Source organism: Furipterus horrens, unplaced genomic scaffold (assembly GCF_987537825.1).
Source record: "Furipterus horrens unplaced genomic scaffold, mFurHor1.1.pri manual_scaffold_10, whole genome shotgun sequence".
Taxonomy (NCBI): Eukaryota; Metazoa; Chordata; class Mammalia; order Chiroptera; family Furipteridae; genus Furipterus; species Furipterus horrens.
This window is the reverse complement of record NW_028327180.1, coordinates 96,248,415-96,261,512: the sequence shown is the minus strand read 5'-3', so window position 1 is coordinate 96,261,512 and position 13,098 is coordinate 96,248,415. Positions and strand designations below refer to the sequence as shown.

Here is a 13,098-nt window from a genome sequence, read left to right as displayed (position 1 = left end):
AATAAGCCGCGAGGCCAGGATGCCAACGGAGAGCCCACACTCTTAGACCATCGCTGCCATAGGGAATACACAGTTTCCCCCACTCATTGCTCAGTTCCCATTCTAAAAGTAGCGATTTTTATTCTATCCAATGCTACCTCTGTGCCTCTTGTTATTTCTGGTTGTTTTCCAGCAGTCAGGCCTATTTACAAAACCCCATAACCATAACCCCATTCTGGGGGAAATGTGGTGATGAGTAATGCTTCCACTCCCCAAAAGAAGGTATCTCACATTCTCAGTCAGGCTCAGTGTCTCTTCTGGGTGGGGATTTCTCCACAAGCGGTGACAGAAAGAAAGGGTGCCCTGTGTTCCCCCAATGCCAGCCTTCCACATGCCGAGAAGCCGGGCCGCACTGATCACACCCACCTTATGACGGTTTGCTTGTTGGGATCATAGAGAGACATGAAGAGCTCGGCGTCTTCCCCAATTCTGCACACAAAGTTTCTCACAAAGACATAGAGGCTGTGAGTAGGGGATGAGGAGATCCGGGAGTATATTCCATAATCTGGCTGGTCTTTGGACTGAGAGGTGGAAGGAAGAAGAGAGGGAGACAGAGGACATTAACCCAGCGCCACATAGGACAACAGAAAGATACTGAGAATCACATAGATTTCTAGCTCGAAGATTTCGCCATTATTCCCAGCTCTACCACCAAAAGTTTCTGCAATCTGAACCAAGTCACTTGGACTCTCTTGGCCTTGATGTTCACATCTTGGTTTCCCACCAGTCTTCTGTATAAAGTTAATGTCATAAAAAGCAAAACTATAAAAGAAAAAAATTGCTTAAATAAACTTCATCAAAACTAAAAACTTTTGCTTTTGAAAAGACACATTTAAAAAATGAAAAGGCCACGCACAAAGAAACACATTTGTAAAATATGTATCTGACCAAGATTTGTATCCAGAATAAATAAAAAATTCTTACAACTCAAGAATAAGAAAACCAGCTCAATTAAAATGGGCAAAATATTTGAACAGAAACTTCACAAAAAAAAGATACAAAGGGTAATGGCCAGTAAGCACATAAAAAGATGCTCAACGTCACTAGTCATCCAGGGAACTGCAAATTAAACCACACTGAGATAGCATCACGTAATCATTAAGATGGCTAAAGTTAAGACTGACAATACCAAGTGTTGACAAGGAAGTAGAGCAGCTGGAATGCTCATATATTATTCATGAAAATGCAAAATTGTATAGCCCTTTTGGGAAATAGCATGAAAGTACCTTAAAAAGTTGAACATACACTTATCATATGATCCAGCAATCCTACTGCTAGGTATGGCCCGAGAAGAATGAACACATATGTCCACACAAAGATTTGTATGCAAATGTTTACAGCAGTATTAGTTTTAATAGCCCCAAACTGTAAACAGTCCAAATGTCCAACAATTGGACAATAATCTGTACCATCAACAACAGACCAATGGCATAGCAATTAGCAACAACAAGGAAAGAAACATTAATATATACAACAACATAAATATCAAAAATATCATACTGAGTAACAGCAATCAAAGAGAAAATCCCTATGGTTCCATTTATATAAAACTCTAGGAAAGGGCAAAAGTATAGTCATGAAAAGCACATTAGAAATTGACTCGGCTTGCGGATGGGGAAGGGGATCGACTGTAAAGGAACTCAAAGAAACTTTTAGGGTGATGGAACCATTCTATATCTTGACTGTGGTGCTTACGCAACACTATATATTAATAAGATTCAGAATCTTAAGATTAAGAATAAATTAATTTTATTGTGTGAAAATTATACCAATAAATCTAAAAATAAGATTGCTTTCAAATACACAGTGGTTAAAATTATTTTTAAAATTATGAATCAGATTATGTTAACCTTGAAAAGATAATGTTTCCTTGAAATCATTTGTTGGCTTCCTATCATAATGGAATAACACCTTAACTATTTTTCCATGGTTCCTCAGGTCCTATAAGACCCGGCTCCTGCTACTTATTTCTCCAAATCATTGCCTACACTCTCAAACTGCTCATCACGACTCATCTGTACTGGTATTTCTACTCCTTAAACACTCAGACTCAGTCCTACCTCAGGGCCTTTGCACTTGCTCTTCCCTCTGAATGGAGCACTTTGTCCCTAGAACTTCAGAGGCCTGATACCATCACATTATCCAAGTGTCATCTCAAGATGTTGGTTCTGAGAGAGGCCTTTCTTCATGGTACCTTTTGAAACAGCTCCTGATTCACCTTGATTCACATAACCCTAGTTTGCTGCCTTTTAGAAACTTATCACCACCTGAAATTAATTTCTCTTTTCTTTCTTTTCTTTCCTTCCTTTCCATTCCTTTCCCTTCCTTTCTCTCTCTCTCTCTCTCTTTCTTTCTGCTTTTTTTTCTTTTGTCCTCTCTGGAATGTTAAAGCTCTGTGAGAGCAGGAAATTTGCTGGCATTAACCTACCTGTAAAATGGATACAGAATGAATTACAGATCCAAGTACAAAAACACAATAAAATGTGTGTGGTTACTGATCATCTCTGGCCATAGGACAGATGGCCCCTTGAATAATATACAGTCTGGTTAACTAGCTTATTATTTTAAGTTTATGGTGTGCTAAATGCCTGCCTCACTTGGCCAAAGCCTATTTCACAAAGCTCACCATTTCTTCCTTGATACGCTCTGTGATTTTATCAGTTGCTTCCTCGTGTGCATGGAACAAGCTAATGACGCTGGTATTGTCAGGATCCAAGATATTTCCATCTTCATCTCTGACAATCAGATCAAGCTCAAGGATTCTGAAAAGCAAAAGAGGAGGTGAGGATAAGTCACGGGAGGCTGAAGTCTTCAGGACATTAGTGAGAAGTTTCTCCCAGAAGGTTCACCTGATTTCTGAGGATTCTAGAGAGTCCATAAAACAACTCTACACTGGTAGCCTGGCACACCGCTGGGAGTACAGCCTCTTTAGGAGGGACTGTGACAATGTGTATCAAAAGCATTTTAATGTTTATTTCCTGAGATAGTGAACCTAGAGAAATACCTTACACTTGAACGAGGATGTGAGTTGCAGCATTATTTGCACCAGCAAAGCATTGAAAAAGTGTTTATAAAAGTGAGAATGGGTAAATAATCTGTAATCTGTGATGGAATTTCACAAAGCAGGGTTTAAAAATATAATACTGTTTTGAAATGTTTAATGATATAGCTCAGTAGGAAAAAAGTATGGACTGATGCATACAATGTGTTTTATAAAAAACAAACAAACCAACCAAGCCAGATATGTTATCTGGGTGTGTGCACACAAATGACAATAAGCAGAGAGAAAAGTATGGACAAAAAGCACCAAACGACCAATACTACCAATCAGGGTACCCGTGAGGAGAAGCCGGGCCCTGGGACGAGGAGGGATGGAAGGTGGGGTCAAAGGAGACATGTGCCTCATCTCATTTGTTTTTATATGATATGATGTGCAATCATATGATGTGCTGTGATGTGATATGATATAGAGAACATAAATACAGAGAAGGTATTCATGTATTATTTATTCAATAATAATTTGAACGCAGTTGATGGGGGGAATCTCAGACATATTGATAGTACCCACGGCTTGCTCTTCAGCCCTTTGACTTCCAGGGCACAAGCGTTCTTTCCCCTTTGGTATCAATTTGTTTCAACTGCATCTGCCATTCTGTTTGGCCTCAGTGATTACTAATAACAGCAAAGACTCACACGACACTTGCAATAAGCTCACATCTGTTCAAAGTGTTATGTATCCTAATGCATTTAACCTTCATAACAACCCTATGAGGGAGGTAATATCAATACCCTCACTTTACTGGTGAAGAAAGACCAAGGATAGGGGGGCTAATTAATTTGCCCTGGATCACAAAGCTAAGTAAAAGGGCTAGTCTGCACGCTTAACTTCGATCGTATACGCTATAGATGGGAGGCACTTAGGAGCAGTATTAGGTTGGGGGTCCAGGGGTAGGTCTGCAGAGGCCTTCGTTTGAAGCTGCTTTGGCCCCTGACGTTGAGAGGACCCCAGATGTCCACGCAAAGGCGGCGGGGGGAGGGGGACTGACGGAGATTCTGAGAAGGCCAAGGGCAGTCCTGCTTAGGCACCGCTACCTGGGGCCAGCAAACACAAATGAAGGAGACGAAGTGCCCATCTCTTACTTGAGAATCGGATTGAGAGGCACATCCAAATGTAAACAGAAGGGAGCCAAGGGTCACCTGCCGGGCCACATTCATTAGGGAATTAACTTCTGACTGGATGTGACTCATAATGTTGCGCAGCCAGGCTGCCAAACAGGCCGTGCTTGGGGGAATAAACGCATTCAGCTACTGCCGAGTAGAGGCTCCCACGGTCTCAGAAAAGATGGAGCATCTCTGAATCATAACTGAATGCCAAGATCTCTCTAGCTCTTTCTCCTCAAAATTTATCAAAGTGGATTCAGTTCTGAAATGGATGAATCAAACATTCTCCCGGGTGCGACGATCATGGGAGTTGGAGGAGTCATTTGAGGATTCCTCCCTCACTCTTTGGATGCCAGAGAGCCTGTCTGTTACCAGCCTCTCTTGAAACTTGGGAGCAGCAGTAGTCGGGGCAGGACTGTCGAGATTCCCATGACCCGGCACCTGGAGAGGCTGCCCCCACCAGGACAGCGGACCATTCATATCGGAGAACTGACCGCTTTGACATTTTCTACTCAGAAGGAAGCCCCACGGCTCCCTTCATTCTGTTCAAGAAAATGGTAAAATGAACCCAAGATGAGGGTGGGGGAAGAAGCCCCCATGATATGTATTTTTCTAAAAAAAAAATTCAGATAAAGAAAACAGAAATGGCCCTTCCTGTGGCTCCCCACTGCCCTCTGGACAAATCCAAACTTCTCCGCGCGGCACTCAGCCCTCCAGGTCCCGGCCTGGCTGCCTTCCTCCCCATGTTCGTGGTCATCTCTCGGCTCCTCCCACGTTCTCTCTTTCCTTTCTCTGCCTGTCTTGTTAGATTCAGAGGTATCACCTCCTGCCCTGCCTCCCACCCCCAGCCTCTTTCTTGCTTCCTCCTCTCAAGAAATGCATGACTTCCTACTCCAATGTCTGTTTACTTCTCTTTCTCACCAACCCGCACAGTCCTCGGGGGGCAGTACCAGGCGGTGGTTAAGCACTTGAACCCTGGAGTCAAGCTACCTGCCTCAAATGCCAGTGCACCTTGGGCAAAATGACCTAATCACTCTGCGAGCCTCAGTTTCCTCATCTGAGAAACGGGGCTCTGTCATGAGACTTGACTGAATTAATACGTGGAAAGTGCTTAAAACTGTCCCCGGCAGATAGGCAGCTCTCAGTAAGTTCTAATCAGTTCTCCTTGTCGGTTTTCTGTTGTTAAATAGGCACAGAAGCTGCATTTTGTAAATGTCTTCCGGGCCACTCAGTGCTCAGCAAAACGCTGGCGTCTGAATGCAGGAATGGAGTGAATGGGGGAAGATATGGGCTGACTCCGATCACTCCGTCCAGACTCAGTTCCCCGTCATGCTTCCCTGACCCTCACAGCCAGGCCTGAGCCTCCTGACCCTCTCGCCAGAGGTCTGGCCTTCCGACTCTCAGGAAGATGCCCACTGCACCCGGATTGGGGCTCTGAGCCCCCGAGACAGCAGGCCAGTGTTAACGCAGGTGCCCAAATCTCTCACGCGTCCAGCTGAAGTCCTTGGGGAAGGGAGGCAAGAAGCAAGGGGCCCCTGAGTCCAGGGCCTCCGTCTCCGAGGGCAGCTCTCACTTCCCCAAAGGGAACTGCCTGAAAGTGAAAGCAGGGAGCCAGTCTGGGCGACAGTGCCAAGGCGGGGCTGACTTAGGGGGACACTGTTTTCTCTCCCTCCTCCCATCACCGTCATCCACGCACTCACGCAGCTGCCGTTCGCTGAGCACCTACTGTGTACAAGAGCCTCTTCGGGGCACAGAGATGAGTTAGGTGCTGTCTTGGAGGAACTCCCAGAACAGCAGGGGAGACAGGCCACAAGGAGGCAATACTGTTCAGGGTTCCCAGGGCCTACAAGAGCCCCGAACCCAGGAAAGGCTTCCTATGAACGGGGACCATGTATTCCATCCTTGGTCCCTTTTCTCTGGAGCCTCCCTGAGGAAATCACATCGGAAGGTCACAAATGCCATTACTTCGAAGCACAAATCTGTCAATTCCCACACGCCCAGCTGTGCTGTGCTCAGGGGCCACTGCACCGATGGCGGTGGCAGCTGCGCGGCAAACTCTCCCTGTCACTTTGGGATGACGTGCAATATAAGCAGATTTGGACATGCTTGATGGCTGCTGGCAGAGGAACCAGCAGAAGGACTGTGCCCCTGGGATGGGAAGCAGCTGCAGGTTGGACCCGCTGACTTTCCTCTCTGGATCGTCTTCCTAGTGCATATGGCAAAGGCCAGGAAGCCTGGCTGCTGGGAAACTTTCTTCTTATGCGTGTCGAACAGGCTCTGTCTGCTTCCCCCTCAGGGAACTTCCAGCTTTCTGACCAACTTTGCAGTCTTCTGAACATGCCATGTTCACCCCTCGCCTAGACTTCTACGCACTCTCTCTTTTTTCCTTTTTCTTTCAAAATTCAGCTTGGAGTCACCTCCTCCAGGAAGCCTTCCTTGACTTCATTTTCCAAGTCAAATTAAGAATATCTTGCTTCCTAAGCAATCAAACTTAAAAGAATACACATCAATAGTTCACCTGTAGCTCCATTCTAATTGGACTGGTTGTCCCTTAGTGGACAGGAATCTCTATAGCCTCAACACTTAGCAGGAAACCAGGTCAATTTTAAGTGCTCAACAAATGTTTGTTGCTGTGATGAATAAACAAATGAGTAGGATGTGTGGAGGGCAGTCAAATAACCAAGAGGTAAGGGAAGCCTTTACAGTTCTTAAATGCTCCTCAGGTGGCATAGTGGTGAGGCCCATGGACTCTGGAGCCAGACAGCCTAGATCGAAATTCTGGTTCTGCCGTTTACTAGCTGTGCGACTCCAAACGAGTTACTTAACCTCTTTAAGGGCCTCAGTTTCTTCACCTGAAAAATATGAGGAGAATAAAACTGCATGGCCCATAGAGTTGTTCGGAGAATTAAATGAGACAATGCATGTAGAACACTTAGTATCAAGCCTGGTGCATAAGAAGCCCAGGGTAAATGTTAGTTAAAATCTTATCACCACTGCTATTACTATCACTGGGTTGTCCTGCCTCAAAAAACTGTTTCATGTTCTTAACGGCACAGCATTCAAACTCCAACCAATTCCTGCTATTCCCTTTGAAGAACCGCTTTTGTCAGTGTGCATGAGTGAGGCACATGGCTTGGATAACTTAGCACGGGGAAGGGACATCAAATCTCACGCCGGGTTTTGAGGGAGAGTCTTGTAAACGCAGGAACGAAATGACCACTGAGCCGAAAGCGAGCCATCATGACTATGCTCCCCAACCCCCTGGAAGTAGGTTAGGTGTGTGCCCTCAATCTCTCAGCCAGGCAATAACTACTGCATAAGCAAGCCTTTTCTCTGCTTGCATGTCCTTGGGTCCCAGGGGGGTGATCCCAAAGACACACAAGCACAGCCTTGGTGACAACCTTCTCCCAAACAGAGAATGGCAAAGTCACATCTAAAAAGGAAACCAAGCTTCTGGGCAGGGAGGAAGGGAAGAAGGGGGTGCGTAGGGGAGGAAAGCCCCTTTTCAGAGAGAAGAGCAGTTACTTGTTGCCGTAGTCAATTTTGGACGTGACTTTCTGCTTCAGTTCCTTCAGCTCATCCTTGGGCAGAGTTCCTGAGAGGAGCTGGGACCGCCACTCCATCAGGTCGTACATCATGGACTGCACCTGGAGGAAGCGCTCTTTTTTGCTGGCCTAGGAGACAGGAGACAATCCCCCAATCACTTGCGTCGGAGATGCTTAGGCATCAATTCGGCAAACTGTGCCCAGATCAGGTGAGCATGTTGAGGGCCATGGCTGAGCATTATTCCTGGCCCCACCCAGCTACAAAGAACTGGGTGGCAGGCAGTCTCAGTCACCAACATACTGCCCCCTGGGCCACAAGGATTTCCCAAAAGCAAAGGTAATGGTCCCAATCACTTCTTGGCTAAAGAAAGGGTGATTTCTGACTCTTCTCCAAAAAGATACTTGAGCAGGAATACCATGAACATCTGCTGTGAAGGGGAGCAGATTTTTGCCACCCCAAAATATGTCTCTCGAGCATGAGAATTATTTTGAGCTAAAGCCAATCAAAAGCCAACACTCAGGAAAAGATCTTATTTCCCCCTCAGCTGCCTATATTTACATTGGAAAGAGGGCCTGGCCCAGGAAGAGAGCTGTTACTAGATACACCTTTTCACCTAAGAAACTTACCTGCAGAACAAGGCAAACTTAGTTTTCCAAGTATCGCCTCTGCCTTCCTGTGAATGACCTTCCTCCCCTTTGTATTGCCAGAAACTTACCCGTTTCCTTAGCTCAGGATGTTTCATAAGCCTCAATTATCTGGCCACCTTTTGAGTCTCATATCTTTGGGTGTGAAATCAAATTTGTTTTTTCTCCTATTAAGCTTCCTTATATCAATTTAATTACTAGATCGGTCAAAGAACCTAGAAGAGAAATCTTGCAGGGTAAAGGCCTTAAACCTGTGGAGTCTGATGCTAACTCTGGGTAGTCAGTGAACTGAATTGTAGGGCATCCAGTTGGTATCGAAGAATCAGAAAATTGTTGCTAGAATGAAAGTTTGCTATCCAGCTCCTTAAGGAAATTATTTAAGTTTCCTAAAAAGGGAGCCAGATTTAGGTGATAAGTGAATATTACATAGATGGTGTGTAGATAAGGGGACTAAGAAGGGGATACTGGAATATTGGTAGTTTAAGGATCTCTTCACTAGGGTAAAGGGCACGATGGACTTGCTGTCAGGGATATCTTAAGGGGAAATGCCAGGCTCCCATGGTGCATGTGTGTGCGATGTTTTAAAAAGGGTAGTGGAGGTGGATAATTAACCACGTTAGCCCCAAGTCTACTGTGTGCCCCGCAAACATTCCTAACAACTTTTGAGGAACTTAGGGAATTGGAGGTATCAATTACCATATGTTATGAAATATCCCCTTGGGAGTCAACATTTACTATCGTAAAAGTCAGTCTATAGCAACGTGTGTACAACAGCAGGTGTGCGTGGTGCTATAACAAATACCCAGTGAGTCTTGGTTGACATTTTCACTCTCAGCTTAATGGTTTTCTTAGCTAACTGCTTTCGTTGGAACTTTAGAAATATCAAAGGAAGATTTAAAATTAGATTCACTTCCATAAAGGTGAACTGGATTCAAAATGCGCTCTTTGTTTCTCCAGGGTCAAAGTGTTACAGAACCCCTGGGCTGCTCCAATTGAAAACAAACCCACGGGCTCTTTAGTTAGGGGCCCGATTGCCCGCCGCCAAAATTATAACTCTCAATACCAGAGTTTGGTGAAAAGAAAAAGAATTGTTTATTTAACAGTTATATAGATTTAGTTATTTGCGGATTTCTGTTGTTAAGTCTTATGTTCTTTAAAACACCCATAAACACATATCCTTGCCTCCCCCCTACCAAACCAGGCTAGTTTTAGGAAAGTCAGAGAAACTGTTTCCCTACTTTCCAAACACAGTTCAGCTTTACCAGCAGCTGCCAATCATTCAATCCTGATTGAGGAGACCTCGTCTGTGTTATGGGGTCCACCAGCTTTTAATCCAGAACCTCATGGATTCTCAGCCTCCTTGTAAACTGTATAGTTAGTCCTTTTGTAATCCGCACAGTCAGCCTCAGCCTTAGTCCAATTCGCACAGTCCGCCTTAACCTTAGTTAAATCTGCACAGTCAGCCCGCCTAAAATGTCTGCCGCTTATTTTTAAATCCCTGACTACATCCTCTGATGTAGTGGGTGCGGTAACCAGTTCTGACCATTCACAGAACCTTACGTAGGCTCTGTGTGCTTTCTCTATACCATCCCCTGGTTCAAGACTCCTCCCATCTACCTGAGGCTTTGGATGCATTAAAGCCATTTTGCATAAAAAAGACACTAGCCACCGGCCTCAGGCATGTGGAGGCATTCTGAAAGCTGCTTCCTTCTCCCTATCCCCCAGCTGCAAACTCTGGGGTTTTTTGGAACACCCCTGTTTCTGTAACAAAAGCTTCCTCATAGATCTGAGGACAATAGCTGTTAATTAACAAATGAGAACGGCATTTCTGAAGGTGTCTTATAAGCAGACCACAAAATCAAAATCCCTGGAGTTTATTAAAATGCAGAGCCCCAATAACATAAGCTTTAATTTTTTTGACAGCTCTCAAGGTGATTCTTAAAAATACTCAGGTTGATAATGTTTGCACTAGTGTAAGAAAGGTTCACACCAGACCCCCCATTTATTATGACTCTCTCACTAGCTCACTGTGTGGCCTTGAGAAAAATCAACTAACCTCTCTGGGCATTGATGGCCTCCTATACTTTGTTCTACTTTGTCAGTGAAGCTACCTTGGCCTGCTCCGTTCAAGGCTCAGTTCCAAATTTAAACCAAACCAAAGGCTGCAGGAAGCTTCCGCTCCAGGGAACAGGGTTTTGAGTCTCACCACGTAGAGCTGTTTCCAGATGCTGCCCCATTCCCACAATGTCGTTGTCACTTCCTGTGCCAGAGGAATTTCAGCAGGAATGATGTTCTCGATATTTCTATTAAAGGTGGAAAAGAAAGCGGTGTGAAATTGAGACCCAGGGGCTAACAAGATACAATGCTAGAAAATTTGCATTAAGCTGCAGCTGCTGAGAGGGTTCTTGCTGTCAGGAGACTAAGCTGCCTCCAACAGCCACACCAATTACATTATGCAAATGCAAGGGACTTCCCTTTTAATGCCCTCCTTTACTGGGGTGGGCCCTCCACGCTCATTATTCAGGACTAATCTAATTAGTCCAGTTCAAAGGCAGCAGCCAATGAAAAGTCTGATTCTCCAAATGTACTAATACCTGCACAGAATCAGATCTGAGCATGAAACCGTTTGGATTAGGTGAGGGACGGGGCAGACACCAATAAACACTGGCAGGAAACAGAGGGATCGCATCTGTCAAGTGACGTTTTCAAAGCCGACAGGACAGGGACATCCCATAAGCCACGGAAGGGTCCCCGTCTAGTGAAGAATGACAAATACCTTTTCTTTTCAATTGTCACCTCCTTGATATGGATAAAGGATTTAGGGAAAATGCCCTGTTGGGAACAAGATAACATAAAATAACATAGCACAATATACATAACAGAAGATGAAATGCAATAGAATGACATGCCCCCTACAGAAATCACTGACCCCAGGGCAAGGCAGAAGCCCTGGAGAGAGGAGGCACTCTGCCCAGTTCTGGGAGAGCAGCCACCCTTCAAGTTCATGACCAACGGCTGGAAGGTCAGGTCCCGAAGCAACAGTATCCCTGGTTGCGTGTGAACTATCAGAGTTTGATTCGAGACCCCTTTCTCCCTGGATTTCTTTTAATGTTCTTTGGAGAGCAAAGCAGGATCGTGCCTCCCACCAACCACATCATGTCCGGAAGGAAGGAAGGCCCCTCTAATATTATTTGCTTTCTCCATCAGCTTGGCTCAGTGAACACAAAAAGTTTATCAGTGACTTAGAAACGCCTCCCTAAATTCAACCAATGGGCACACGAGGGACACCCGGCCGCTGCGCTAGGTGCCGCGAGGGGCAAGGAGGTGACAAAGCAGGTGCCTGCTCTCGTGGAGCCGATGGCGATGGCGGTAGTGTGGGCTTGGGACACGGGAACTCCCCGAGGGCAGAGGCTGGCCCTGTCCTTTCTCTGTCATGTTGGAGCCCTAGGGGAGGAAAGGACGAATGCCCCAAAGCACTCTAAAGGCAGGCAGTGGGAGCTAAATTTCAAATCGAAAGTGCCCAGTACCACGGGGCTCAAGGAAGGGGGCGGGCAGATGGGACGGGCCTACCAGGAACAGGTTCAGGGAGGAGGGAGCTCTGCAGGCTGGCCTTGAAGGAGAGAAAGAGGGAGTTGAGGCCCAGGGAGCCCCAAGGGTAGAGGTGGGAAACTCAGGGCACAAGGAGGGAAGCAGGGTCAGGGTGGGGGGGGGGGGGGCGGACCAGTTTGCTGAGGAACAACATGCGAAGGTATCCAGGCTTGTCCCAAATGAGAACGAATCAATCTTACCTGTAACATTTTGTGCTTTATGAGGTAGCCCCTGTACCAGTCTGCAAAGAGAAAACGAAGAAACAGGTCTCTCATCTATCCTTACAAGTGTGTGGCCGGCTTTTCATTGCTTTGTTGTTTGTTTGATTGATTTTCACTAGCAAAGAAACGACTGTACATTGCTTTAAACCTTAGATACAGATCAAAGTCTAGAAGCCCCTGGGCTTCCACAAGCTGTTGCATTGGTTGCTGACATCTCTAAAACGCAACTAAAAATACAGAGATTTCACATAAGAATGCAACTCTCCTTCTTCTGAAAACACAGGAGGTCCGAGTGGTGGCAGCACTGCCCCATGGCTGAGGGTGGCTGGCAGAGAGGAACATCTGGTCCCATCAGACAGAACAGGTGCCACCAATTCACCAGCCTCCACCCAGCACCTGACTTCTGTCCATCACCTGCCTGGGTCCTGTTTCTTTGTGCATGTTTTCACCCTCTGCCTTAAGGACACAGAAAGGCTAACGGAGTGTGGCAAACACCCTAAAATAATATCCCAGTTCCAAAGGCCACAGATGATGGCTAAAATGTGCTCTGCAAAGTTAGTCAATACAAACAGGCAAGTTCAGGGATGGGTAAAATGACAGGAATTTTAAAGGATTCTTTTCTTGCAAGAACATCAAAAATGATACAATTAACACAAACCCAAATTACACACAATCCTTGGTCAAAATGAGCCTCTCAGTGTGGCAAGTATTGATGACTATAATGAGTCCACTGGCCTTTGAAATGATTCAGGCACAGCCAAGAAGTGGCGTTTGTCATCTCTGTAAATAAAAAGTGTCTGTCGGGAGCCTCATTAGCAAACCCTCATTACCAGGCTGACAGATTGTAGTTAAAATGTGTTCTCCACGGGCATATGAGCAAGCCCCAAAACAAACAGCTT

At 45.6% G+C, this 13,098-nt stretch overlaps 1 protein-coding gene across 1 annotated transcript in view; it reads right to left on the bottom strand.

Annotated features, from left to right (window-relative positions):
- DOCK2 (dedicator of cytokinesis 2) overlaps positions 1-13,098 on the bottom strand; it is a 348,486-nt gene that overhangs the window by 308,387 nt on the left and 27,001 nt on the right. Inside the window, exons 3-8 of the mRNA XM_090288562.1 lie at positions 12,179-12,219; positions 11,167-11,222; positions 10,597-10,693; positions 7,726-7,874; positions 2,666-2,801; positions 406-560 (exon numbers count right to left, since the gene is read on the bottom strand). Coding sequence (XP_090144688.1) covers positions 406-560; positions 2,666-2,801; positions 7,726-7,874; positions 10,597-10,693; positions 11,167-11,222; positions 12,179-12,219 — 634 coding nt within the window. The remainder of the gene's footprint in view (positions 1-405; positions 561-2,665; positions 2,802-7,725; positions 7,875-10,596; positions 10,694-11,166; positions 11,223-12,178; positions 12,220-13,098) is intronic.